Source organism: Sciurus carolinensis, chromosome 3 (assembly GCF_902686445.1).
Source record: "Sciurus carolinensis chromosome 3, mSciCar1.2, whole genome shotgun sequence".
Classification (NCBI taxonomy): Eukaryota; Metazoa; Chordata; class Mammalia; order Rodentia; family Sciuridae; genus Sciurus; species Sciurus carolinensis.
In genome coordinates this window covers 92328214-92355564 of record NC_062215.1, presented here as the reverse complement: position 1 = coordinate 92355564, position 27351 = coordinate 92328214, and the positions used below count along the sequence as shown (strand labels likewise).

The 27351-nt window shown below is 31.5% G+C and overlaps 1 protein-coding gene across 1 annotated transcript in view; it reads left to right on the top strand.

The window, feature by feature from the left end:
* The window catches only part of Lrp1b (LDL receptor related protein 1B), a 1852169-nt gene that overhangs the window by 1733341 nt on the left and 91477 nt on the right, over positions 1-27351 (top strand). Inside the window, 6 exon segments of the mRNA XM_047543195.1 lie at positions 1600-1725; positions 2456-2593; positions 4677-4811; positions 8032-8151; positions 10014-10255; positions 26266-26489. Coding sequence (XP_047399151.1) covers positions 1600-1725; positions 2456-2593; positions 4677-4811; positions 8032-8151; positions 10014-10255; positions 26266-26489 — 985 coding nt within the window.

The window sequence follows — 27351 nt, the reverse complement described above, 5'->3', positions numbered from 1 at the left end:
AAAAGTTGAAATGAGAGGTTTGTTTGGGACTTGAAATAGGAATTTTTGATTTTAGATAGTTTTAAAAATAGAATATCAGTAAAGTTCTGGAAGCAGTGGTAGGAAATTAGCATATCTGCAAATGTGACATGAGGTTTAAACAAATTAAGAGACATTCCTAAAACAACTAAAAGGGAGGAATATACTTGGAGAAAGACCAGATTTTAATTAAAAGCAAAGTCAGGCAAGGATTGTGGCATGCACAAGGAGCTGATATAAAAGCATGTAAGAATATGAAAAGGAACAAGGGGTAAATCTGTAGGAGTGGTGTGAACGAGATAATGATAAATCTCTTAGACCCTGCAAAGTATTTTAAATTACAGATGGAAGGTAAAGAACAACTATAGAAGACATGATAACATCAATGTATTTGGTTGGTTATTGTTATAACTTCATGAGGATCTGATGGTAAGAAATGAAACCAAAGACAGGAAAGCTATCTCTCTGTAAGAGATAACAAAGAGTTGAGCTCTTAAGATTATAACTGCTGTGTATGATCACAAGAAAATAAGTCATCAAAATGCAGTAACTACTTAGAGTTGAAGGTCAATGATAGGGACATATTTAGAACAATTCCAGTTTTCTGGCTATGATGTGCCACTCTGCATTATGGAAACAAGACAAAGTTCATATATGGGTAGATGGGAGGCAGGGGAAGATAATATTAAAAAATTGAGTGGTGAACTTGTGGGATTTGAAATTCCTGAGAGTGTGTCCTATAATCAATTTTGAGATGACAGAACTACACAGAGGATTGAAATTCTTTAGGGCACAGCAACATGCAAATCAGTGAGCATGAATGAGAATATCTAAACAAAAGAATTTGAGAATAAGAACATTCAGCCAACAAGGAGAGTGCCCTGGAGAATTCCATATGTAGAGATGAAGAATAATTAGACCTATTTCCTGCTTTAGGGATGGAAATCTTCAGAATTGATGGTGATAGGAGTGATACAATTCCCTGTCTTCCATTTTCATTGCTAAGTCTCTGTCTCTCAGTGTCTCTGTCTTTGTCTCTCTCACACACATTGGAAACTAATGAGATGACTTTACTTACTTTGAACACATATGTAAACATTTGTTCTTGCAGATAGAGAGTAAGAAACCTAGATATAACACAGTTGAGATATTTTTCTTCTTACTAAATGGCCCACTTTCCAATTTGTATCCTGTAACATGTGCCTGCTCAATCTCTATGCTGTGTGAAATTGCTCTTTGAGACAGCTAAGTGTCCTGCCATCTTGTATAAATCATAGAAACACATTAATTTGGTACACTACATGAAGCCAGATAAGATAAGCAACTGGAAATGATACCATGAAGTGTGTCTTGCTTTCTTATTTCATTCAAAATCGTCAGCTGTGCCCTCTTCTGCTGTAAATGTGAGTAACTTGAATTAGCTTCTATTATCACACATTTTTAGTATCCATTAATAGGCAATATTTAAAATAAGTCTTTAGAAAGGGTAGATTATAGATTTGAGAAGAAAGAAAAAAAATAGGTTCTTAATAATTCAGGGTACCCAAAGGAGCTATTTTTGTTTTTCTCTTTTTTTTTCAGTTAAATTTCTTTGCCCACCCACAAGACCCCACAGATGCAGAAATAATAGAATATGCCTGCAATCTGAGAAAATGTGCAATGGGATTGATGACTGCGGGGATAACTCAGATGAAGATCACTGTAGTGGTAAATCTGTTTAATGAGAAATAATTGATTTAGTAGTAACTACAAGATAAAACAATGAATTGGGGGCTTAAAATTTTTTAAAGAAAAATTTTCCATGTGGCATGCCTGAGAATATTTTTTCTCACAGGGTATGGAAACACTGTACTAAGATATCACAGTATTTACAAAGTAGATCTCTGTGGCTTTATCCATAGTCTCTTTAGGCACTTTAATACAAAAGTACTGATTTCCTGGGAAAAACAATTTAATGGTTTAGAAATATTTCCTTGTTAAAACAGTTGACTGAAGGGGAAGGATTATATAGTTTATATGTGACCATAATCCCTTTCTCAGAATTTTGAAATTCAAAATGTTTCTAATACCAAAAATTGTATCTAATTAAGAATGCAGCAAAATTATTTGGAGGCAAAAACCAGACCTAAACACATTTGAGACAATTTATATCACTTTTTAAAAAAATCCCACTTAGGGTGAATATGCAAACATTTTCATGTAGAAATAGAAGTTATTTACTAAAGGGAAGATAAATTCTCATTTTTTTTTAAAATCCAAAAGGTTCAGATTTTTCTCATCACTGTTTAGCACCAAGAGCTTAAAATAAAGGATCGTAGATTCACATATTCGTAGTATTTCATTGGCATTTTCATAGTAAAATCTTGAACATATTATGTGTCCAATAAATTAGTTTTGATTCTATGAAGCAGTAATCACCTTTCTAATGACTCTGTAGGTAAGGTTATGTATAAAGTGAGACCATGCAAAAAGGACGAGTTCACTTGCAGTAACAAAAAATGTATCCCCATGGATCTCCATTGTGACCGGCTTGATGACTGTGGGGATGGGTCAGATGAGCAAGACTGCAGAATAAGTGAGTCTGTTTTCTGTTAAAGTAGAGGAACTCACAAGGTCAATTCATGCTTAAACATGACTAAATTTCTTTTTACTATTATTGGGGAAGACGGCTGTTTGTACATGCTTAAGTTATCACCTTTGCAAAACAACATCACACTGAAGCTAATTTCAGAAAGCATGGTAAAGGTTGATTTTGCAATGAACATATTTGTAAAAGTCGAAGCTAGGACTTTAACCAAATTTAGATTTTCATATCAGTGAAGAAATGCAGATCCTTTAGTGATTCATTTTATAAAGTGTAAATTTAGTATCTTTGAATTTACAGTGATATTTGGTTGAATGATAGCAAAGGTCTTAATTTATGCATTGTTTAAAAAGATTTTAATAAAAGACTGAGTTATTTTTAAAGATGATGTCAGTATTTTCTATAGTTAAGTGCTATCATGTGTGAATTATTAGAACCTATATATAATAATTGCAGGTTTAACTAATGCTTGTACTTGATCTTCCATATTAAAAAATAGTTTTTTATGACTAAAATCAGGTTGCTTACAAAAGTGTTACAAAACACCTCCTACTTCTGGACCTTTGTTTTCTTCTCATTTATGCCTCTAGGTTTCTCATCACTGGGTAATAAAACAATGCCACCAGAACATGATCATGTATATCTCAACTGTAGTATCATCCCATTAGTTTATTTTCATTAATTATAAATTATTCAATAAGTAGTGGGAATTAAAGTACTTATAACTCTGATAATTAAAGTTCTCATATTCTCAAAAATTTGCTCTAAGCAACTCGGAGATGATGCAATATTATATGATATATCTCATTTAATTACATTCTAAAATGTTTTTCTGAATGGAAAATAAAGCAATGAAACTGAAACTGCTCTACTGGAAATTATAAATAACTCTTACTCTGCACTAATGATGTGTTCCATAACTATCAGAGTACACTACACACTTAAATGTTATTTCTCATAGATATGTCCAGGCTAAAACTTTTAACAACCTGCTTGTAGTTGTTAGTATTTCATCACTGTGATGGAAATACCTCCCAAGAACAGTTTAGAAGAAGAATGTTTATTTTGACTCACAGTTTCAGAAGTTTCAATCCAGCTTCATTCCTTTGGATCTAAGATGGAACAGAACATAATAGTGAAAGGGCATGGCAGAGGAAAACTTTTCAGCTCAAGGTAGTCAGGAAGCAAAGTTTGGGGAGAGTGAGTGACAAGAGTAAGATAAACCTTTCCAGGGCACATAGCTAGTGACTACTTTCTTTAGCTAGGTTCTGTTTCTTATTAGTCTATGAAGCTGTCAATGCATTAATCCTTTAAATGGTTTAATCCACTGAAAATGGATTAATCCACTGATGAAATCAGAGCTTTTATGATCCAGTCATTCACTAAAAGTCCCAACTCTGAACCTTGCTGTATTGGGGACCGTGTTTTCAACACATGAAATTTTGGGTGACATTTTATTTTATTTATTTTTCTAAATTTTTTTTAGTTGTTGATGAACCTTTATTTTATTCATTTATTTCTATGTGGTGCTGAGAATTGAACCCAGTACCCCACACATGCTAGACAAGCACTCTACCACTGAGCCACAACCCAGGCCATGGACATTTTAAACACAAAATAATACTGCAGATTTAGCCTACTTGCTATAATAACTTGTTAGTACCCTTGACTGAATTAGCAAATACTAAATTTAGGATAGTAATAAAAGTCCACAGCTCTAGGTAGTTTCTAGGAGAATTCTATAGTACTCATAATTGGTACCATTATAGATATGCCTGTCACTTGAATCATTAATTCATTACTTCTTTGAAAAGGTTTCATGGCTTGACAACAGCAGTAAATATCAGCTATTGACAGCTTGCTCTAAACTATATTTACTGTAACTGAGCTCAGGTTTTATCTACTTCTATGCCTTTCTAAGAAATGAGGGCTTAAATTCAGAGAAGGTCATAATTTTGTGCATTTAAAAAGAATTATCCGTGTAATAATAAATATCATTTCAAGTCAAAAAAATATAAACTCCTGCTTTAGGAATCAGAGTTATATTAGTTTTGATCATATTTTTAAATCCTAGCTCCCTCTGTATATACCTGTGAAGATAATGTGACTCCATGTGGAGATGATGCATATTGTAATCAAATAAAAACATCTGTTTTCTGTCGCTGTAAGCCCGGATTTCAGAGAAACATGAAAAACAGACAGTGCGAAGGTAGAGTATATTTCCTCAACAGCTTGCTCTTAAATCTTTTGGTTATAAAAGAACTCCCAAGGCTGCTAAATTGTGAGATGACATGTGATTGATTTTCATCAAAATGGTGTCTATCTATGGGATAGCATTTCACTTATGAGAGGTAAAGTCTCTGGGGTCAAACGCCTGTTTGTTTGTATAGCTAAGCTAACTATCATTGAGGCTACAAAGCCTTTTCTATAGCAAATGCAAACCTGCAGGATTTTCAAATGTTTTGTTATGATTTTGTTTTGAAATGCAAATAATGAATTTACTGGTTCAGAAACTATTGGAAAATTAGACTCACCTCATGAAAGAAGGTGTTTATGTTGATTCCTCCATTCCTATGGAGCGTGGCAGTACGAGGATAGGTAATGCACATTTAGAAAATTGGGGGCTTTTGTCCTAATACCATATTTTAAATAGTGCTTCATATTATCACAATGTGTCTTTAAAATTTTGAAGTCAGAATCTAAATGAATTTCTATCAACTTACTAAGATTATTTAAACATTGAGAATGTAACATAGAATCTCATAGTTGGTTATGTGAAAATATAATTTACTTCAGGACTTTAGCCATAGAACTATGAAATATAGAAGTATATATGTACTTTTCTGTAAATTTCTCTGAAAAAAAATAATATTTTTACTCATTCTATAGTTAGGAACAAAATTAAAATATCTGTCTGTTTTATCCAGGGTGTATTGAAGTCCTAAAAATCTTGCACTTTCCAACTTGATTCTAAAATCTTTATGATATTCTTGGATAAAGAATTTACTTTACGTTCTTATCAATTAATATGAAATTATTGAAATTAATTAACTATACTCACCCAAAGGGAAAGAAGTATAGCCATTTCATATTTTGTACATTTTTTTGACACTAGTAATTGAACCAAGAGTGTGCTCTACCACTGAACTACATCACCAGTCCTTTAGCATTTTTATTTTGAATAGGATCTTGCTAAGTTTTAGGCTAGCCTCAAACTTTCAATTCTACTGCATCAGCCTTGTGAGTCACTGGACTTACAAACACACCACTGTGCCCAGTATATTTATATACATTTTGATTTATATGCTTGTTTATTTCTCCATTATTATGTGACATTGAAAACTGAAAACCTAAATTTTCTCTGTTTTAATGAAAAACAAATTATTTTTTTTCTTTCCCAGGCCCTTTCTATTAGTTATATATAAACATATGTACCTACCTACACACACACATGAACTTCAAGAAACTGTCCATTCACATTGGTTTCCTAAGATTTAGTTGCAAATAGGAAGCTACTTTTCCAGCACAATATATGTTTGGCTATATTTAGAATTTCTGGTTTTAATGTTTTATTTACTTTTAATTATATTACATGGCAATTATAACCTGTGAGGTACATTCTTCATTTCATATAATTATAAATTCAGTATTCTATGTACTTTTGTTGTGCAAATGAGTATCTTCTGAACTCTAAATTTGAATATATAAAAAACATTGATAGTAAAGAATGCAGTCTTGACTTGGTGCAAAAGAGGAAAAAGACATTATTTTTTAATCCAAAGAATTTAAACTTTTTAGTGCCCTTCATTTATGTACCTCAAAAAAAGGAAAAAGCATAAGAAATTGCTATTTGGTGTGAAAAACAGAACACTTTAACTGAAATAACTAAAGGGAAGAACATTCACGGAGAACTGCAGAAGAGAAGCAGAAAGTAACTGACAATTCCCAAAAGTCCAGTTCTAGGCATTGTGCATGCGGCAGTTGCTGCATCCACTTTGCAACTCATGATCAAGGTCTCATTGTTCAGATAGGACCTTTATAAAACAGTGTGAGGGAGCATAGGTTTTATCAAATTATGCTTTTTTCTTAGTTTGATTCAATACCAGAAGGGAATCACAGTATCCAATATCTTCCTATTCAAATTTATAGGTACTAAATAAATCAAAATATTTGTTGTAATTTTGATGGTTAAGACACATTTTACTTCATCCCCGAATAATCTTCATAAGTTAATACACTTATCTTCATTTTTTTCAAACACAGAAGTGAGTTGTCACTAGAATGTTTAAGTTCTCCATGGGTAAATTATTATATGAGATCAGAATATCTGAGTTTAAGCCTAGTATTGTCATTTATATGTGTCACCAGGAAAGTTATTTTCTCTACCACTGAGTTCTTGGAACATTGTTGCATGCTAAATGAAAGATAGTCATGTGCTGAGTTTTAAGTTTTCTACCTTAAGGCAAGACGTTTTTCTCACAGACTTATAATATAATAAGGGCAACTGTACGTGGTAGAAGGGGCACAGGAATGATGCTATATAAAACATTAGTAAAGAAGGAAAAAAGGGAAAGCTGGAAATTCACCTGATGCACAGGGCCTCAATCCTAGCTCTGCTTAAAACATTAAAATTACAGGCATGAACCAAGTTAAGTAGTATTGCCAGTGACTTGTCTATTGCTGTGATTTAGATATATTTATTTATACATAGGCATTCGGGATTTTTTTTGTTTAATTCACATAGTCTTGTTATAGCCCTCTTCTTACATATGAACCCAGAAGTTTATTCATAGTACATCCAGATCTTCATTCTCTGCCAATCATTGTGTAAAATGTGGCAATAAAAAAGAATACTTTGTACTTTATATCCTTGATGGACTGACCATCATGTATGGATATGAATATGTGACGATGTTTCTGAAATATTATATGAGTCATTTTATAAGAGAGAGACACCAGTAGAGCAAAAACAGAGAACCTAATGTATTGGCAGACATAAGGGAAGCTGCATTTCAAGTGGGTTTGAAAAGGGGGCACAAATTCTGTACAAAAAACTGGCAAGGATATTAAAAGACAAAGGAATAAGCAGACAACATGTACAAATATAGAGGGAGTTGATCAGAAACAGGCTTACAAAGAAACTTTGAGGTGTTAATGTGAGTGAATTTATAGTAAGGAAGTTTGAAATACACATGTTAATATTTTAGGTGGGCTGACAAGCAATGTAAAAATAATAATTTTTTTATATTGTATCAATCATAAAAATAATTTTGGCCAACAAAATAATATACAGCAAACCATACACTTAAGATTTTAAAAATCAGTGAAAGAAAAGTAATAAGAAGGTAAAAGAGGAAAAATAATTTTGGTTTCTTTGGAAACATAGAATGAAATTTATGATGATGCTATTTTGAGCTTTTCTTTTCTAGACCTTAATGAATGTTTGGTGTTTGGCACATGTTCCCATCAATGTATAAATATAGAAGGATCATATAAATGTGTGTGTGACCAGAATTTTCAAGAAAGAAATAATACTTGCATAGCAAAAGGTAAAGTTAGAATCATTATTACAAATGCTATTACAAATATTATGCTAAAAGAGAGGAAAAAAATGATTCATATTGAATTTTAGCAGTAACTTCATTCCTGAAATGATACATACATTTTCTTACTAATTAATTTGGCTAGTTTATTAGTTTGTTTAAAATTAAATTTTAATAGTCACAATAATTATACATATTTATGAAGTGTGGTAGGATAATTTAATACTTGTATACAATATGGATGCATTTTCATCTCTTAAGTATTTATCATTTCTTCCTATGGGAAACCTCTAAATTTTCCCCTTCTAATTCTTTATAATGAATTCTATAACTAGGTATCACCCCACCATGCTGTAGGACATTAGAACTTATTCCTTCTTTCTATTTGCATTTTGTCCACTCTAAAAATAATCTAACTTGGGAAGGTTTATAGAAATGTCAAAAATATAGCTAGTGGTAAAACCACTTTATGTTTGAAATAATTTGTAAACAAGTGTAAGTCACAATATATAAAGTTTCTTTGTTTATGATATACTTTTAGTATATATGAGAAATTAGAAAACCAGTAAGACAAAAACTAAACTATCATTACAAAACGAATACAATTTGAATAACAATTTTAAAAGTTTTAAGACAATATCTTACTTGAAATATTATACCTCTTGTATTTACCAGTTTCATTAGAAAAAAATAAATGACAGGTGTAGGTGTTAAGCTTTTAATGTTCATATATTTTTATTAAATAATATTTAACTTCTATTATTAAATAATATTATAACTTCTATGTTCGCCAGAGAGTATGAATGAGCACTGCTAATGAAATTGTTATTACCCCAGAAAAGCATGTGATACTATGGATAAGGTGTGGGCAGTGGCATTACATATTCTCAAATTCAAATCTCAACACTATGCTTTTCAGGTTGTGTGTATTTGAAGGAGTTACTAAATACTTGAAACCATAGTTTCTCATCTAGAAAAGAGGAATCCTAATATCTATTTTAATGGTTGTAAGATGTGGAAATAAATTGTGAAATGCTTACAAATACTGCCTGACCCATAATAAAAATTTTCTAAGTGAGAGCTATTTAAGATTATAGATTTGAACTATACCTCAGTATGTATTATTAGTAGTGTTTATTTATTTTTGGAAACAATATATACAATTCATTCTGTGTTCAGTATTTACATTAATGTTTTAATTAATATTTTCAGAATTCACTTTATGGTTTTAATTTTCAATATGAAAATGACATTTATATAATATCATATATGATATTAATATTATATGTTCAAAACACGAAGATAAAATGTTCAGCTTAATAGTATTTTAGACAATTTAGAGATTATAGAACTTTTATATAATAAAGACTGAAGTCTGTACATAATAAAATAACAGAATTTGAGATATATGAATGTGAGGAAGTACAGTCTTTTATCTTTTCATGTTTGAGCTTTAGAGGAACAGTTAATATGCTAAGATAAATGCTCAGAAACTTTTGACACTTAATGAGTAAAAATTGAGCATCTAAATGTTGAGAATCAAAGCATTAGAATATAATGTATTTTACTTACCAAGTAAAAATCTCTCTTCATAAAAGGGCATATTTTACAAATTCCTAATTTCTAGCCAAAAGGTAAACTTTGTGCTAGAAAAATATACCAATAACTATTATAAATGTTATAATGTTAGAAAAGTGGGCATCAGAAAGTGTAAGTCATGACTACTAAAAAATGATACAAAATATGTCGATTTTCATTGCAGAAGAAATTGTATTAAGCATAACAGTTCTCAATTTAAAAGTATAATAATTGCTTTTACTGTAGTTGAAATTTACTTTATTTTTGTATTTTATTATAATAATCTCCAGGCTCTGAAGATCAAGTTCTCTACATTGCTAATGACACTGATATCCTGGGTTTTATATATCCATTCAACTACAGTGGCGATCATCAACAAATTTCTCATATTGAACATAATTCAAGAATAACAGGGATGGATGTATATTATCAAAGAGATATGATTATTTGGAGTACTCAGTTTAATCCAGGAGGAATTTTCTACAAAAGAATCCCTGGCAGACAAAAAAGACAAACGAACAGTGGCTTGATTGTAAGTAAATGATGCTGAATATTTGAAGGCCATACCTCCTATCCTTTACTTTTAAAATAAAATTGCAATATCTGATAATAGGAATTAATTGAGATATTCATTTATTCCTCCTGACATTCTCCCAATATAGAAAAAATATTCTGTACTTATTGATTCTTAAAGAAACACATGATTTACTTCACAAGCATGATTTTATGTTTTTTTATTTAATTCATTTGCCTTTGCTGTTTAAGAATGGTAGTGAATGATACCTAACATAGTGTACATTTTATTTCATTGAGTTTCACAATATATTATGAATATGAGCCTTTTTTTCTTGAGATGAGAATATGAAAATCACTTCATTTTTTACAGTAAAAAATAATGTAAAGTGATGGGAATTGTTTAAATTTTAACAGTATCAGAAGAATGCTTCTGTTCTAGGGCAAGAGATCAACTTGGAAGTGTAACTATTTCTTCTGACTCCTGATTGCTGTGTTTCAGAGAAAATCCAAAGCAGAACAGTATTACTTGCTGCTGTATGATGGACATGTTGATTATGATGTTTATTCTTTTCGAGAAAAATAAACTAGAACATTTGTTCAGATACGTGGTTGTGGACTGTCCCTTTTTATTTGAGGGCATGTCAAATTATTGTGTGTTTTATATTTTGAAGTAACCTGGAAGAAAAATGACAAATAAATACTTGCTTTTAAAAAGCCTGGCCTATTCCCATACAACCCACAGGTCAAGTACTATCACAGCAGGATGTAACTGAAACTTTATATTTAAAAAGAATCAGAGTTTCCTGTCTGGAAGTTCTCACTACTTTTTGCTCTGGCATCTAGAATAAAGATTTGAACTCTATTGATATCACTTGATGCAAATCTGGAACATATTTTAATTTTAGTCAGCCGTAGATAGCAGTAAACTGGTTTTAAAAGAGGTGTTATTAGCTTTTGAATCCACGTTTAAATTAAGTTGACTCTAAGTAAAAATTCATCTATACCCGAGTTCATCAAATTCTTCTCTTTCACACATGGTGTTCTGTAATAGTTTTACTTCTTTTTTTTGATTATTTATTTTTTAATTTTTTACAGACTACATTTTTATTCATTGTACACAAATGTGGTAGTTTTACTTCTATTGAGAACAGTTCTGAGGAAAGTTCTAGGAAAGAGTCAATAAATTTAGCAGATCACTCTGCCTTCTGTGTCTAACAAGTAATCTCCTTCCACTCTATCAGAATAAAACACTGACTCAGAGTCATTAATTAGCCTTAACTTTATCTCTAACACAGAAGTCTAGTTTGTAAAAACATTGCTCCTATGACACCATTTTACTTATTGTTAATGCTGTAATAAAGAGCATACTCTGTGGAATTATACCATCTGGGTTTTACTTTTGTTCCTGTCCCTTCCTAGGCTCTTAGTTTCTCCATACTATTTCATGGTGTGGGAAACTAGTGAGGCTTAAATAATTTGTCTATATATGTACATATAATATACTATTATTAATTACATATAATTATATACAAATTCATTTTGCATAATATGTATTAACATTTAATGTTTCAGGGACATATTATGTCCTATATAAATGTTTTAATAGTAACAGTATGATGATTCTATTGGTAATGTTGATGATTAGCAAGATATTGTACTTTGCCATATAATATTACATTAACAATTATTTGTAAATTACATCTGAACATTATAATTGATAAAAATATTCACATTATTATTATTATTATTATTGTTTCTATCCTGGGGGTTGGCCCCAGGGGCACTTTACCACTGAGTTACATTTCCACTCCTTTTTAAAAAGTTATTGATTTTTTTTCTTTTGAGACAGGGTAAATTGCAGAGGCAGACCTCAAACTTGCAATCCTGCTGCCTCAGCCTCCTAAGTTACTGGTATTACAGGCATGTACCCCCACACCCAGCTACATCTTTAGTTAATTTTGATATAGTTTTTTTTTTTTTTTCAGTGAAAATGGTTCAATTTTTAGTTTTCCTTATGGAGATTGAAATACAATCAGTGTACTTCAGTGAACAAAATGTATTGTAGGTCAGAAGCCTACATTTCATTTAATAGTAGTATACTTTTAATATTCAGTAACTGATTTTATTCATATATATGCAGATGTTTATATATGTATTTCTTTGTATATTATAGGCATTTACTTGCATATATTTTATTTATTTTTGTTTCTTATATTTAACTTTATTAATGTGTTATAGAATTTTTCACAACTCGTTACAAAGCTATTGACTATCCTTTAGTGAATAGCATATGAAACTTAATTTAGTGACTGTTTACTAATGGTGCAGTATGATCTAGACTGGTTTTCCTCCATTCTTCTCAACTTACCATGACAAATAGTATTCACCAGGAAGAAAAGTAGGTAACTGTAATAGTAGGAGTCTCTTTTCTACTGAGTAGTTCATCATAGCTGACTACAAGTCCTGGGCCCTCTGAGTCAGGAGTTTTAGCACTGTACTGTAAGCTAAATTCCTCAGACATTTCAGCCAGTATATTATTTAAAAATAAATACATGGCTACCTGAATGAAGGCAATTATTTAACTATAGTCTCTGAATCTTTTTTGTAATCCAGGTATCTCAATATAAAGATGGAATAAGTCTAATTTTTGACATCTTAACAATGGGAATTATAGAGCAATTAACTAAAGAAATGTCATGTTGCTGAGTCTCAGTTTACTCTCTGAAAAACAACTACATTACTGAAGCTGACAATTTCTAAAGTTTTTTCCAATAAAACTTTCCAGATTAAAAAACATACAGAATTTGCAAAAGATCTGTGACATATTATATGTCTTTCCATGCATTATCTGTATAACTTGTATTTATTTCTGTGAAATTTATCTCCCGTATAAAGTATTGATTTTCTACCCTTAAGACTTACTCTGCCATTTAAAGTATTTGCTTTTCGAACAGTCACCAGCTAGTCATTCATAAATTTAATGAGTATGGGATCTATTTCATCTTCTAAGTTTTGACACAGATATTAAATGATAATGACTAAAACTTCCCCAATCCTTTGAAGATTAAATTCAAGTTTTTTCCTAGACTGATTATGGCACATTGATTTCTATCTCTGGATCAATAGGAAAGGGAGAGGAAAATGCACAAATCAAACTGTGGACACATTAGTTATAACCTCATTCTCAGCCAGATGGAAGGAGTTAGCCATGTGATAGTAGGGAGTCCTGAAACCATCTCCACAGATAATGAAAGACTATGCTGAGATAGAATATTGCTCAAAAACTGAATGTTAACTGAAGTCCATTCCAAGGGAAGGTGATTTTCAATATGATCTTTTTTTTTTTTTAATTATGAAGGGAATACTCTTCAGCAATCTGTAAAATTGTTTGGAATACTAATTATGATTACAAATTTAAATTTCAAATGTGGAGTTAGTTATTTTATAGTTAGAAATGCTTATAATTTTCTAACCCCCTGGGCTATACAAAATGGATGAAATTTTTCCTTTAAGAAAATTAAATAATTTAAAACTTAAAAGACTGACATGATCCAATCTATATGTAAAGCATAATGAGATTTCTGAATTTAAATTTTAGCAGTCAGACATAATATGATAGCATTATGCAACAATTGTACATACTTTCCAGTAATTTACCATTTCTATTAAGAAATGCTGTATGGAAAAATACATGATGGCAAGCACTATAAAGTAGGTCAATGTTTGGAAAAATGTAAATTACTATAAAAAACAGATTAGATTTTTACCATTAAGGATTTAAATATTCCTAAGCAAAACAAATTCTCAGGTTGATATGATCTATTTGATTTTGACACATGAATACCATTTCGGCATATTTGCTTCTATGCAAAACAGAGTGTTCAAGATGAACATGCTTATAATTTTATTTGTGAAAAATCACATCTTTTCCTCAAAAATTGATAAGGCTATTGTTTCCTAAAAAGCTTTTAGCAAATATCTAATTGTGTTATAATTAATATATTTCAATTTTTAATTAAGTCCCAGTTATAAACCTCATACCTAACTTATGGGTCTATGTGTAACACACACACATACACAAGCATAGAAGTGCACCAGTACCCACAAGACTTCAAAGTCTTGTTTTAGAATATAATATCATATAAAGCACTTGAGTTTAAAATTACTAATGCTGAATAAATCATTAATCAGACCATATAGCATTTGAAGGTGAACCAGCCAAGATTTATTCATTCATAATTGAAGGTTTACTTAAAACCTTCTAAAAGTTAGTTTTGGTGCTTAGTTCTTGGTTCACAAAAATTCCAACTTTGAAAACTGTGTTCAAGGAAATAACTAATGGACTAAAAAAGAAAAATATGCATTATAAGTTTTGAATAATATAGTGAATAAAAGTCCATTTGAAAAGAAGATTTGAGTTGAGATCTAAGATTTGAGGAGGAAGTAATACCATTTATAAATACCTGTCAATGATTTTACTTTCAAGGCAGAAAATAGTTTTCATGAGAAGAAAAGAGGTCCCTGTAGAAAACTATTGTGCACCAAGTGCTGACAGTTTGCAGTACTGTCATCTCAAAGCAGATGGAAAGCAGTGGGTGGAAATGTAACTAGAAAACTTTGATCTAAGAGTGGATGTGGAAATGAAGACAGGAAATACTCAAGACTGATAAACTGGAATTCTGTGTTACATAACTAGGATTCTGATAATAGTATACTACAGTTTTGGTTTTAGTTGCACATCTGAGATGGCTGTAAGAGATCCATGTGAAATATCAAGTAGTCAGTGATGTATTCAAGGCTGAATCTTAGATCTGTGGTCTAGAGATACACATGAAAGAATAGAAGAATGGAGGAGATATCTAAAACCATGAAGCCAGATTAGTTTACTAGTGAGAGAACAGAGAAGAAATAAAAAAGTGCTAGAAGGAAGCTCTAACATGAGAATGAAGTGAAGATAAGGACTGACCAATGCATTAGGAGGAAAGGAGAATATAGTCACAGAAACAAAGGGATGAGAGTATCTTAAGAAAGAGATTAAAGTCATTATCTCATGCACTGCTAAAAGATCAAGTTAATGAGGACAAAGGAGTGTTCAATAAGTTTGATGACCTGGATTCATTAAATATTTTGGCAAATGTTTAGTGGATGAGTAGGAAGTGAACATATTAAGATAGTACTGCTAGCATTGAGTGAGTAGGGTCAGAGAGGGTGTCTAATGACCCCACAGCAAGGAAATTATCCTGGCCAAAACATTGGTAGTGCTAGAGAGGAGTAACCCTTCTTCACATAGTTATAAGATCAATCTCTTCAGCCAAGCTTTAAATAGATCTTTTGTCTGTTACACCATTTTATGTAACAAGAAACCTAAAAATCAAATAGTTATAAGATGAATCAGTAATGTAGTTACTCTTTTATTGGTGATTGAAAAATGTATTGCTATTTTTCTTCCCATCTTGCATCTCCTTTGCTAACTCCTTTTCTCCTCCTCCCTTAAAATTGAATACCTCTGGGATCAAAATTGTTCTTCTCTCTGTTTCCTTACTTCTTTGTTGCATCCACATACTTACAATTACATAATTGTAAGTCCATGTCTAACTGTTTACTTTACTTTTCCTTTTGAATATCTAAAAATTTCCTGAAGTACCTTGCCCCCAAATAAACTTCCATGATTGCCCAAACCTGCTTCTTCAAATGTCATTTAATGACACCTGTTCATTTGCCACATAATTGAAGTGAAAATCTTGGAGTCATTTTTGATGCCTCTCCTTTTCCCCATAAGTGGAGAATCTTGTAATTCTGTTGAGAACATCCAGGTGTCCAAGGTATATCCAGGAGTTGGTTACTTTATGAGATTAAAATGATGACAATGAGAGGACAATACAGAGTCACAGAAACAGAGAGGAGATAATCTTGAGAAGGAAATTGGGTCATATCTCAAAAATGAAATGTGATCTGAAAGTACCTAGTTTTGAACGACTATCATTTCTCTTCTGGATTGGTACAATTGCCTCCTAACAGATCTTCTTGCTTTCTTCTTCACAGCTTAGAAGCCAGAATGCTCCATATAAAACATAGATTGCATCACATTTTACTTCTGACAAGTATATCCTGTGTTTTTCTCTATAAAACCTCATAATGTCTTACATGACCTTACAAGATCTGATCTCCTATTACTTCTTTGACTTTGTCCCCCATAGCTTCATCCCTTTACTCACTTTTCTCTAGGGAAGTTGTGCTATTTCTAAAATCCATCAGTACCTTCCAATGTAAGGTCTTGCCTGAAAGTTTCTTCTACCTAAAATGGCCTTTACCCTGATATCCTACATGGCCTAATCACTCAACTCCTTCAAATTTGCCCAAATGTGACCATTTGAATGGAAAACATTCATAATTGCAATCTATTTCCCCTTCCTATCTTCTGATTAATCTTTAATGTTCTGCTGTTTTTTTTAAATTATCTCAGTTCTTATCTTTGCCACTCTGCCATATAATTTATCCAACTGTTATGTTGACTATCTGTTGCCTACTTCATCTTGCTATAAATAAGTTCCAAGGCAGCAGGCATTTTTGCAAATTTGATCTTTCTTTAATCCTAGTATTTAGAACATTGCCCATCAAATGGTAGGTACACAATTTCTCTAAAAATTTTTAAGCATATATTAATTAAAAATCTTTGTTATATAAGTCAATAGTGTAGTCACCATAAATTCTAACTAAATCTATTGTACAGCATGGAAATGCTAGATAATATTATGATTATGGTATTTTTAATTTCCAATTTTATATTCGAATATACAAAATATAAAAATTGAGATATACAGTTACATAACATAAAAAGTGAAATTTTGTAGTTTCCTCCAAATCCACAACCCTCTTGAGGTAAATTACAGCTTGTCCTGTACCAAAAAGTTATTTTTCTAGAAATTTATATCTGTCACATCAATAGCATTTTAGCTGGTTAACTAAGTTGCATTTGTTGTATAATAAATTATACATGTTTAAATATGTATTGTAAACACAGTTACAATGCATATTATAAACAGTTACAATTTTAAAAGTTGACCCATCACCACAATCAAAATGATACCATATCCATAATCCACAACATTTTTTTCCTAGGTAATCTATTCTTTTACCCTGATCACCTCACTGCCCTCCTCCCACCAAAAAAGTTTTGTTTTCTCTCATTATTCTTCCTTTTTTCCAAATACAAGTATGTGTATTTTCTCTCTTATTTTACTTAGCACAATAATTTTGAGATAAAGTTTTGCATTTATCAATGAAGTTCCTTTTTTTCTGCTAGGTGTATACTGTTCTATGGATACATATTTTTACTTATAAGAATTTTTAGATATGATTAGAAGAATGAAAGCATCATAATTGGATTGAGATCGCTTTGCATTTTTAATTTGTGGGAAATTATATTAAAGAGTCACTATGAAAGATTTTCTAATAATAAACCATTTTTATATTCCAGGTGTTATATAGTATATCACACATTTTTGGCCATACCTAAATAGAAAATATTTTTATAACCATATTAAAAATTATATGGTTAATTTCAGAAATACTTTTTATTATTATTCTTTCTTTTTTTGATATAGCAAATAGTCCTGTTAGTTAAGAGGAAACCATGGGTATGTTTTTCTCTCAAAGTCTTAAAGAATCAAGTTACCACACACACGATGAGAACTGAAGTAAAAAGAATGAATTCTATATGAGATAATGAATTCATAAATAAATATTTATATAGTGCTTATATAAATGTTTCCAACCTCAGTGGATGCTTTTCAGCTTGTATATTGCTACTGGAGTGTTATTATAATGTTTTTCTCCCCTCACTGTTCCAATTAATGCTTACATTGAAAATTTGTAGTTTCTATTGGAAATTTCTTTTAAAATAATCATGTATTAAAAAGTGCCTCTTACTATGAAATTATAAATAGTCTAAAGCTCTCAACCTCCATGAAAATATTACTGGTTGACCTTAAAATTAATTCATAGGATGAAGGTATGATGACTCTTCTCATTATTAGCCTTAAAATCATGTTTTTGCTCCAATAAACACTTGCTGTACAAAAGAATTTCAATGTAGTTTGGGTCTAACTAATTCAATGATCAAATATTTTAATGAAATTTATGTTTTGGTATTAACATATCATCTCAAAACTTTTTTAATTGTAAAAGGGATACACAAATACATCTCAAAAATATTCATATAGAAAAATTTCCAGAGAGCGAAAGATTTTACTTCCATGTCACTTCCATCTCCACATTCTCATGTCTGTGGTCTCTGTGTTAAAACTTACATCCCCCACCTCCTCCTCCTCCTTCTCCTCCTCTTCCTCTGTCTCCTCTACCTCCACGGACCTCGGTTCAATACAAAGTAAGTGTTCTGTCACTGGGTTCCACCTTTGGTCTGTAAAATCTCTTTCTTTTTTTATTTCTCCTTCCTTCCTTCCTTCCTTCCTTCCTTCCTTCCTTCCTTCCTTCCTTCCTTCCTTCCTTCCTTCCTTCCTTCCTTCCTTCCTTCCTTTCTGATTGATTGATTGATAGATACTAGGGATTGAATCCAAGGGTGCTTTATCACTGAGTTACATCCCGTCCCTTTTTACTTTTAGTTTTTTATTCTGAGAAAGTGTCTTGCTAAATTGTTTAGGGCCTCACTAAGTTGCTGAGCTGACCCCAAACTTCTCATCCCCCTGCCTCAGCCTCCTAAGTCCCTGCTATTGTAGGCATGTACCTCTACACCCAGGAAAATATATTTCCTAATGGCAAACCTTCTGCTCATTTTCTGGTGCATATTTCTAGAAGAATTTTGAGACAGGTTTCACTAAGTTGCCCAGGCTTACCTGAAATTGTGATCTTCTTGCCTCAGTACCCCCTAGTTACTAGAAGTATAGGTATGTACCATCAGAATTGGTGACACCTGTTTTTAAAGTGAACAAAATCTGAGTACTTAGATCCTAACTGAACATTTGTTGAAAATTTGATTCACTGGAATAGTGTGTGTTATGAAGGTCTAAAAGACAAAATTGACAAGATGTTATATTTGCAATAAATATCAAAAAATTAGAAGAGTTATTTGTCCTACTCGGTGTGCATTACATTATAACATAATTCGAACACAAGAAAGATACTGAAAAATGTATTTAAGACAATGAGTAGAATGCACATTCTTGTAGCTGAAACTTTATTCACATATTAAGTGAACATTAGAAATATGATAGAAAATGTTCCCATTGCTATAAAAGAATAGTCAATTATGAGAAAATTAGTGCGTACATATTTTGTGGTGTGACTCTCTTGCTCCACTTGATTCCAAAGATTTCACTGGTTTCTCTACATAGTATAAAAGTGGACATCAATAATGAATTACAATGCTTTTTAAAATTTTCTGAGCTCTTGCCTTCTTTCAAGTGTGCTCCTCTTTATAGGCTTGTTTCAAATATTCTAGTATGGATTCACACAAAGCAATTAGTGCACATATATGCAGTAACTTCTCATCATTTTGTGTTTCTGGTGATAGTTTTTTTTTTTTTTCTCAGTGAATTTTTAAGGAATTCATCTTACTGAACAAACTAGATTTTGAGAGGTGAACATTGCAACTTAATTATTTTATCCTCAATATTCAATCCATTACAAGTTCAATTATACTTTGCTTCCAGATTGATCCCATTTTTGTCCACTTTTGTCTCACAGAAACCTACATTAAACTTCCATACCCTGCTTCCTGGAGACCTTTAAACAAGCCTCATATAATTTCTCTATATTCAGTTTTGTTCCTCATTCGCAAATCACTCTCTACTCCACAGCCAAAGTTTTAAGACTCGAATCTGCTCACTGTATCTCCATACTTAAATCCTTCTTATGGGATTCCACTGAAAAATCATTGGTTCACAAGTCTCTCTCCATGATTTTCAGCCTCATCTCCCATCACACCCACTCCATCATCTCTTTACAAACTTATGCATATACATACACTCTCAGAAACTCAAAAATTTGTTCCAACTGTACGTTCGCTGTATCTGTTCCACTTTTCCTCTTTAGACTCTTCATACATTCTTTAGACTCTTCATACATACATTCCTCTGCCTCTGTTCATTATCTTGTTGAACCAAATCTCCTTATTAAGAAGATATTGGTTTCCTTTTTATTATTATCATTAGCATTGAGAATAGTATCAGTCTTGCTGAAGCATAAGAGAGATCAACCTACATTGAACCAAAGGGCCTAATTGAAACTACTGTTATCATTTGAAGGAATATCCTCACAGAAGGATTCACTACCATTTTAAGTATGTCAATTTTATGTCCAGAAATAAATCTATATGGTGCCATATTTATTAATCCAGGGTGTGTCTAGGCTTAGAAACTTTGTTGTTAGTTTTAATGGTAATAAGGAGAAGTAGAAGTCTAATTAAACAAGGTGATAAAAAATGAAACTCAACATTGCTTATATTTATATACATATACACATGCATAATTACCAATGTGAATGAATTTGAAGGATAAGAACATTGAGATATAAGAAGTGAATTCATGGGATTTTGGGTATATGTACACATGTAGGTGTGTATATGTGTGTGTGTGTGTGTGTGTGTGTGTGTGTGTGTGTGTACATATACATCTACACATATACTGGAAACTCCTGTTCTTTCACTATGCTTACCTAATAGTTCTGGAGACACACTCTCAGATTTGTTTCCCCAACTCTTCTATTTGCTTATTGATGCCATATCCCCTTTCCTGAATAATATATAATTTATTCCTTAAAACTCAATTCTTTGTGATTATGGAATAGATTTCAAACCAAATGCATGTAAAGAATATATGTAGGTAAGATAATTGAGTGAAATAGTTTGAGCATAAGCTTTAAAGACCCAGGTGACAGAGGTGGACTGAATACATTTCATAAAATCAAAAAATAGTTGTTGACTAACTTTGCTATTCTAGAACATTGACTTCATTTTGTTTTATTGAACCTATGTACTCTTAATTTTCAAGAGAAACAAGGAGAAAGTGATTTTTAAAATGTTGTGTTGATCATAAAATTTAGGATCTACATAATAGTTTTTAAAATCATTTTTAACTTTAATGTAGTCCTCAACCTATCATTTAACAATCTCTGCTCTCTGACAACTCTGAGTCAACTCTTAAGTGTTATGCTTGTTTAAATTTTAATTATCAGAAGATGCCTTACTTCCTCATGTTAAGGTCATTCACCTTGGACGTGGTATCAAAATTGTTACATAATCACGAATGATTAATTATTTACTAAAACCTAAATATTCACAATTAGCATAAGATAAGTACTCAAGACTATAAAATGCACACTTACTGAAATGGATAATATTTTAAATGGTTACATTGTTTACTGTTGGGAAACTAAAGACTTCATCAATTATTTAATCCAATATATGCAATATAATTTACAGATAAACTAGCACTGGGTCATAAGTCAAATTCTGATGATTCCAAATTTAGAGTGCTTTCCCAGTCTTCCATAATATCCTTTTTATTTTTTAAAATCTCATAGTATGAATGAAGATTTAGAGAACCAGTCTTGCTTTTATAGAGGGCTAGGGTTGAGTCAGAAGAAATAAGCTAAAGGATCACTGAGCATGTTAAAAAGAAACAAACAAAATAAAACAAAGCAAAACAAACCCAAAAGATGAGTGAAAAGAGTGCATAAAATATTGTGTCTGAAATTTAAATATAAATTTGATCATTTCAAGAATTGTCTAGGAATTACTAATATTTATTAATTCCTTTTTCCTTAATAGGTCTTTGTCCCAGGTTGACATGATCCTAAATTAGAACACTTGAAACTTAAATTTACTTAGAATAAGATTATGTTCTTCAGAACAAGTTACAAAGATAAATCAGTGATTTCATCCCTCTAGTAATTTTTTTATATCTTACACAATCTATAAACATGACTTTTTCTTGATTCCTTTCTTGTTTCCCCATTGTTATATGAATTACTTGATTCAAATATTAAATATTTGGATATTTTTATAATATTGCAAAGTCAGTAAAATTTGTAATTCTTAGAATTTGTATAGTCATGGTTTTGCTTCCATTCCCAGGTTTATAAGATTTAAATTTGATATGCACCAAAATGCAAATAACATTTCAATTTACTATGACACAACACACACACATGCAATTTCTTGAGGGTGGGCTTTACATCTTTGTTTTCAGAGTATTTTGTGAGGATATCATTAACTTTAGGAAAATGGGTCAATTTTTCTCTTACATGTACCCCACTATAAAAAAATCACAAACAATTAAAATATGGGAACTCATTCCATTCTTTGCCAAATTTTCTTAAATTATATCTCTGAGAATTTTGTTAAAAAGAAGACAGTATTTTCATGGTTCAAATGCTTGAACTTCCTTTCATAAGTCTTTCTTCTTTTCTGTTGTAAAACAAATGTCTCCAGTGACATTTATCTTTATTTTCCTGAAGTTAAAATTGTGACAGATAACCTCGCAAGCTACAATTGTACAGGATGTGTTCTTTAAAGTTGTAACCTCTGATTTTGTTGTAATCAAGATGTCAAATTTTCTGTTTTAAAAGTTTTATTCATTTGACTAATTTATCTCCACAAAGAAGAATGCCTCAGGCCCCAAAATTTTGTCAGTGTAGATAGAGAGCTTATTAGGAAAAGAGACCATCTGTCTGAAGAAAGCAAGTAAGTATGTCTTCTCCTTTGTGCAAAGCAACAAGAACAATGTCCTTTGTTGTAGGGTGAGCACATCCTTCTGCACATGTTTTGCATATAGTAAGTTGACCTACCTGTCTATTGATCTAGTCAGAGAAATAAATGGAAGTTTTACTTTCTTTTTCTTTCCTAGTGTGTTTGTCTTATTTTTGATCATTTTGGGATCAAGTGCCTTGAGCTTTCCAATTAAGACTATATAAAATTCTGACTTACTGGAATGGGCAATATTTTAAGTTTTCATCTTATGCACTGTTTGAAAGCTAAAGACTTACTTTCACAGATTATCTAATCCAAAATCTTTATTTGCTATGCAACATAATTTATAGATAAACTGGGACTGGGCCAGAAATTAAATTCTTCTGATTCCAAATTTAGTAATTGTCACTCCTCCAATTCTCTCTCTGTGTCCCACATTCTGTATATTCCTGATTGATTAGATTCCTCTTCACAGTCTGTTATAACATCAAGATCTTATAGGAACTTCTGCCTTTTACTCTCCAGGCAACATCTGTTTAATGTGGGTTCCTTTTATAAGATTAATACCACTCATAATTCCAGTCAAGCTGTGGGTAATAAAGAACAATTATTTCAGTCGTATGCAGGGGTAATTTCCTTATTTGCCACAGATTCCTTGAGATTAAGATCATGTTACTACCTTCTTGTAGTGGTGGTCATCCTCTTCTTCCTCCTCCTCCTCCTGCTCTTCTTATTTTTTCTCCCTCTTTTCCTCCTTCCGTTCTTCCTCCCTCCTTCCCCTCCTCCTCTCTCCTGTTCTATAATGCTATCTCAGTGTTGAAGATCAATGAACATGTAGTGAACTGAGTTATTGAGGAGGAATACTTGGTAACTTGTTAACCTCGCTGTCTTTATTCCCTGAGAATCATCTCATCACTGATAATATTATGACTTTGGGTTAAGTGAATTAGATATAACTGCCCTTTATCCTATATTCTAATTAATTTTGTTGTTATTGGAATTACAGTAGATATTCCTTGATCCAGGTACCTCAATAAAAGCATAGGTTCAAATGAGTTATCCATATCTCTTCATTTTATCATGAAAGACTTTTCCCCTTTCCTTAATTCATGTTCTTTAGATTTGAAAGGAGATCTAAAATTGACTTAACATTAAAAATTTACCAATATTAAAATTTTGCCCATCTATTTACCTGATAAAAAGTGTCACTGTATCAAACATCTAAATTCTCTATAAGCATGAGAAATTTGGATTATTAATTATCAGTGGACCAGGTATAGATGTATATATATAATGGAAAGATAATCAGCTCATATTTGAGCATACATAGGTTAAAATGAAAATCTTAAATTCAAGAAAATGAGGACATTGCAAGAAATGTCATATTTTGACAAGGATACTAATAGTATAGAAAATCAGGTGTATATGTTTATATGTGATAAAGCACAGATATTTTTCTCTGCTCAAGTTAGACAACTAGCATCATAATTTTTGAATGCTAAAGGTTTGTTCTATTTATGTTAGAAAATGACAAATATTCTACAACAGACTGGTTATCTTACCATTACATTTCATGTTTATAAAATTATGATTTACACTGTTATGCATGTGATATTTGGTGATATATTTACCTTTAACTGTTGCCAAACTGAAAAAAAATGCAGTTAATTTAAATGAAACTGGAGCATGTGAAAATGATTTTTTGGTTTGCCTGTGACAAATCTTTGTATTCTAATCATCTATGAATATTATTTATATGATGTTTCTGGAGCACTCTGTATGGCATAGTACCTTATATTTAATTCAGTCAACTTTGAGATATATATTATATATATATATATATATATATATATATATATATATATTTATATACTGGGTGTAAGTATACTGTTTGTTGTTAGAAACAGAATACTGTAAAATTTCATAATTTCAGGTCTTGAGTGAAATAGATCAAATAATTGATAATAAAATTCATCAGAATTTGTTTTGGTTTCATGTTTGAGTTATATTTTCCCTTGTGATCCAGCAACCATATATGACTCAGTGACTTATAATGCTTTTTTTTTTTTTTTTTTAGCATTTCAGGTTCTTTTTGAGTTATTAGTTTTCTTTTCTTTTAATCCAAATAAACTGCTAAGTAAATTCTGTTCATTGCTATCTCAGGCAAGAAACTACCTTGTGTTAAAGTATATTTCCACTGATTGCTAGGTCCTAGTGATGCTCTTACACATTGACTACATGTCTAAGGAGTAATCACCTTCAAATAATTGTTTCTAGTCTTGATATAATACCCTTGGGAATCCATTCTCAGTTTTGGTTATGCACAATAAACCTGACCATGTCAAATTAATTACTACACTAGTTCCTGCTGAAAGTGATCAAGTTAATTGAAGGGCACAGAGCATACGGTATTTTCCTAGTTGTCTGTTCCTAATGAACTCTTTACTTTTGTCTCATACTACTTCAGTAAAGCAGAATATTGAGTACAAAAGCTAAACTATCAAACAGATACTGTGACTTTCCTCAAAAGATGTTAAATAACAGTAGCTCTCAAAATACATCTTTCTGTATTGAACCTTTTTGAACTTTTAAATCAAAATACATTTAACATGGATGCAGAGCAATTGGTATTATCTTACCTTACTGAAAGGAGGGTATATAGGTGCAAACTTCTTTTAAAAATTTTTTCTAGCAGTGTCTAACTTAAGACTCAATACTTGTATTCCTTGGCAAATATTTAAAAGAAATGTGGGAATGTGTCTGCCCAAAAACATATACAAAAATAATCATTACTTTAGTTACAATGGCATAAAGCCATTAACAAGGCAAGTGGACAATATGAACTGAATGATAAAAAATTGTTACATAGGATGAAATTCTACCCAGCAATAAAAACAGAAATCACTGACACTTTCACAATATGGATGAATTTCACAGACATGTTGAACAGAGGAAGTCAGGAATAGAAGAGTTTGATTCTACTTATGTGGATATATTTAAAATAATCAAGGGTGTTTGCTATTAGAATCATGGTTGCTAGCCGAGGTATATTGACTGGGACAGGTCACAGGTAAAACTCCTGTGGTTGTATGAATATTCTTGCAGGGAAGTGGCTAAACAAGTACAAACATAAGAACTCCAGTGAGCTGTACACTTAATATTTTTGCAGTTATACATCTATAATAATTAAGAATGCAATTAAGTATTTTAGAATCCTATGCAACAGTTTGGGATCTTTTGTATAGTTCCCCATCTAAATGTACAGATACAGAAACCTGTACAAATTTCTGTTTAAAAATAGTGTTCTGTTTCTCTTTTAGTGTCCTGAATTTAAAAGACCCAGGGATATTGCCGTTGACTGGGTTGCTGGGAATATTTACTGGACTGATCACTCCAGAATGCATTGGTTCAGTTATTACACAACTCACTGGACCAGCCTGAGGTATTCTGTCAACGTAGGGCAGCTGAATGGCCCCAACTGCACCAGACTCCTAACAAATATGGCTGGAGAACCCTATGCTATTGCTGTAAATCCTAAAAGAGGGTAGGTTAATGCCTTGGTAGTTATATTTCTTGATATGAGTAATCCAGTTTCAGAGATTGTGCTCAGTTTTGTTTCTCAATAAGTGTTCAACATATAACAGATTTGTAAGACTTCTGAAAATCCTCATGCTCCTCTTTTATACAAGAGCATAACATTTTCCCATCAAATGGTGACACATTTTTTTTCTCTGAAATGTTGCTATATCATACATTGTATACACACCATTATGTATTCTGGTGTTTCTGTGCATGTCTGCATTTGTATGTGAGACTTGTAAATAATGACACTGGTAAGAAGAACACATAAACTACTGCTGTTAATGGTTGCTATCAGAGGTATATTGACTGGGACAGGTCACAGGTAAAACTCCTGCGGTTGTATGAATATTCTTGCAGGGAAGTGGCGAAACAAGTACAAACATAAGAACTCCAGTGAGCTGTACACTTAATATTTTTGCAGTTATAACTGCTGTTAATGTCCATGTGAGCTTTCTAAATATTAAACATTCTAAATGTAGAGCACTATATTAATGTTTTGGGCTACTTGTGATCATAAAAGATGAAGCATATATACAAACAAATTTAAATAACTTGATAAAAACATTTTCTTTCTATTACTTGAAGAAGGAAACCTATAAGCAATGAAAAATATAGAACAGGAAAATATCAAATAATACTCCTAATCATCCACAAATTTACTAGCTCCTGAGTAAAAAGAGACAACTTCAGTTATCATAATTACACAATGTGGCATCTTCTAAATAAGAGAATGATTTCTGTTTGATGAAATAGCAACATCACTATTAAAATAGAAAATTGCATATTGGTGCATTCATAATAAAATGAATATTTGGTCACAACTA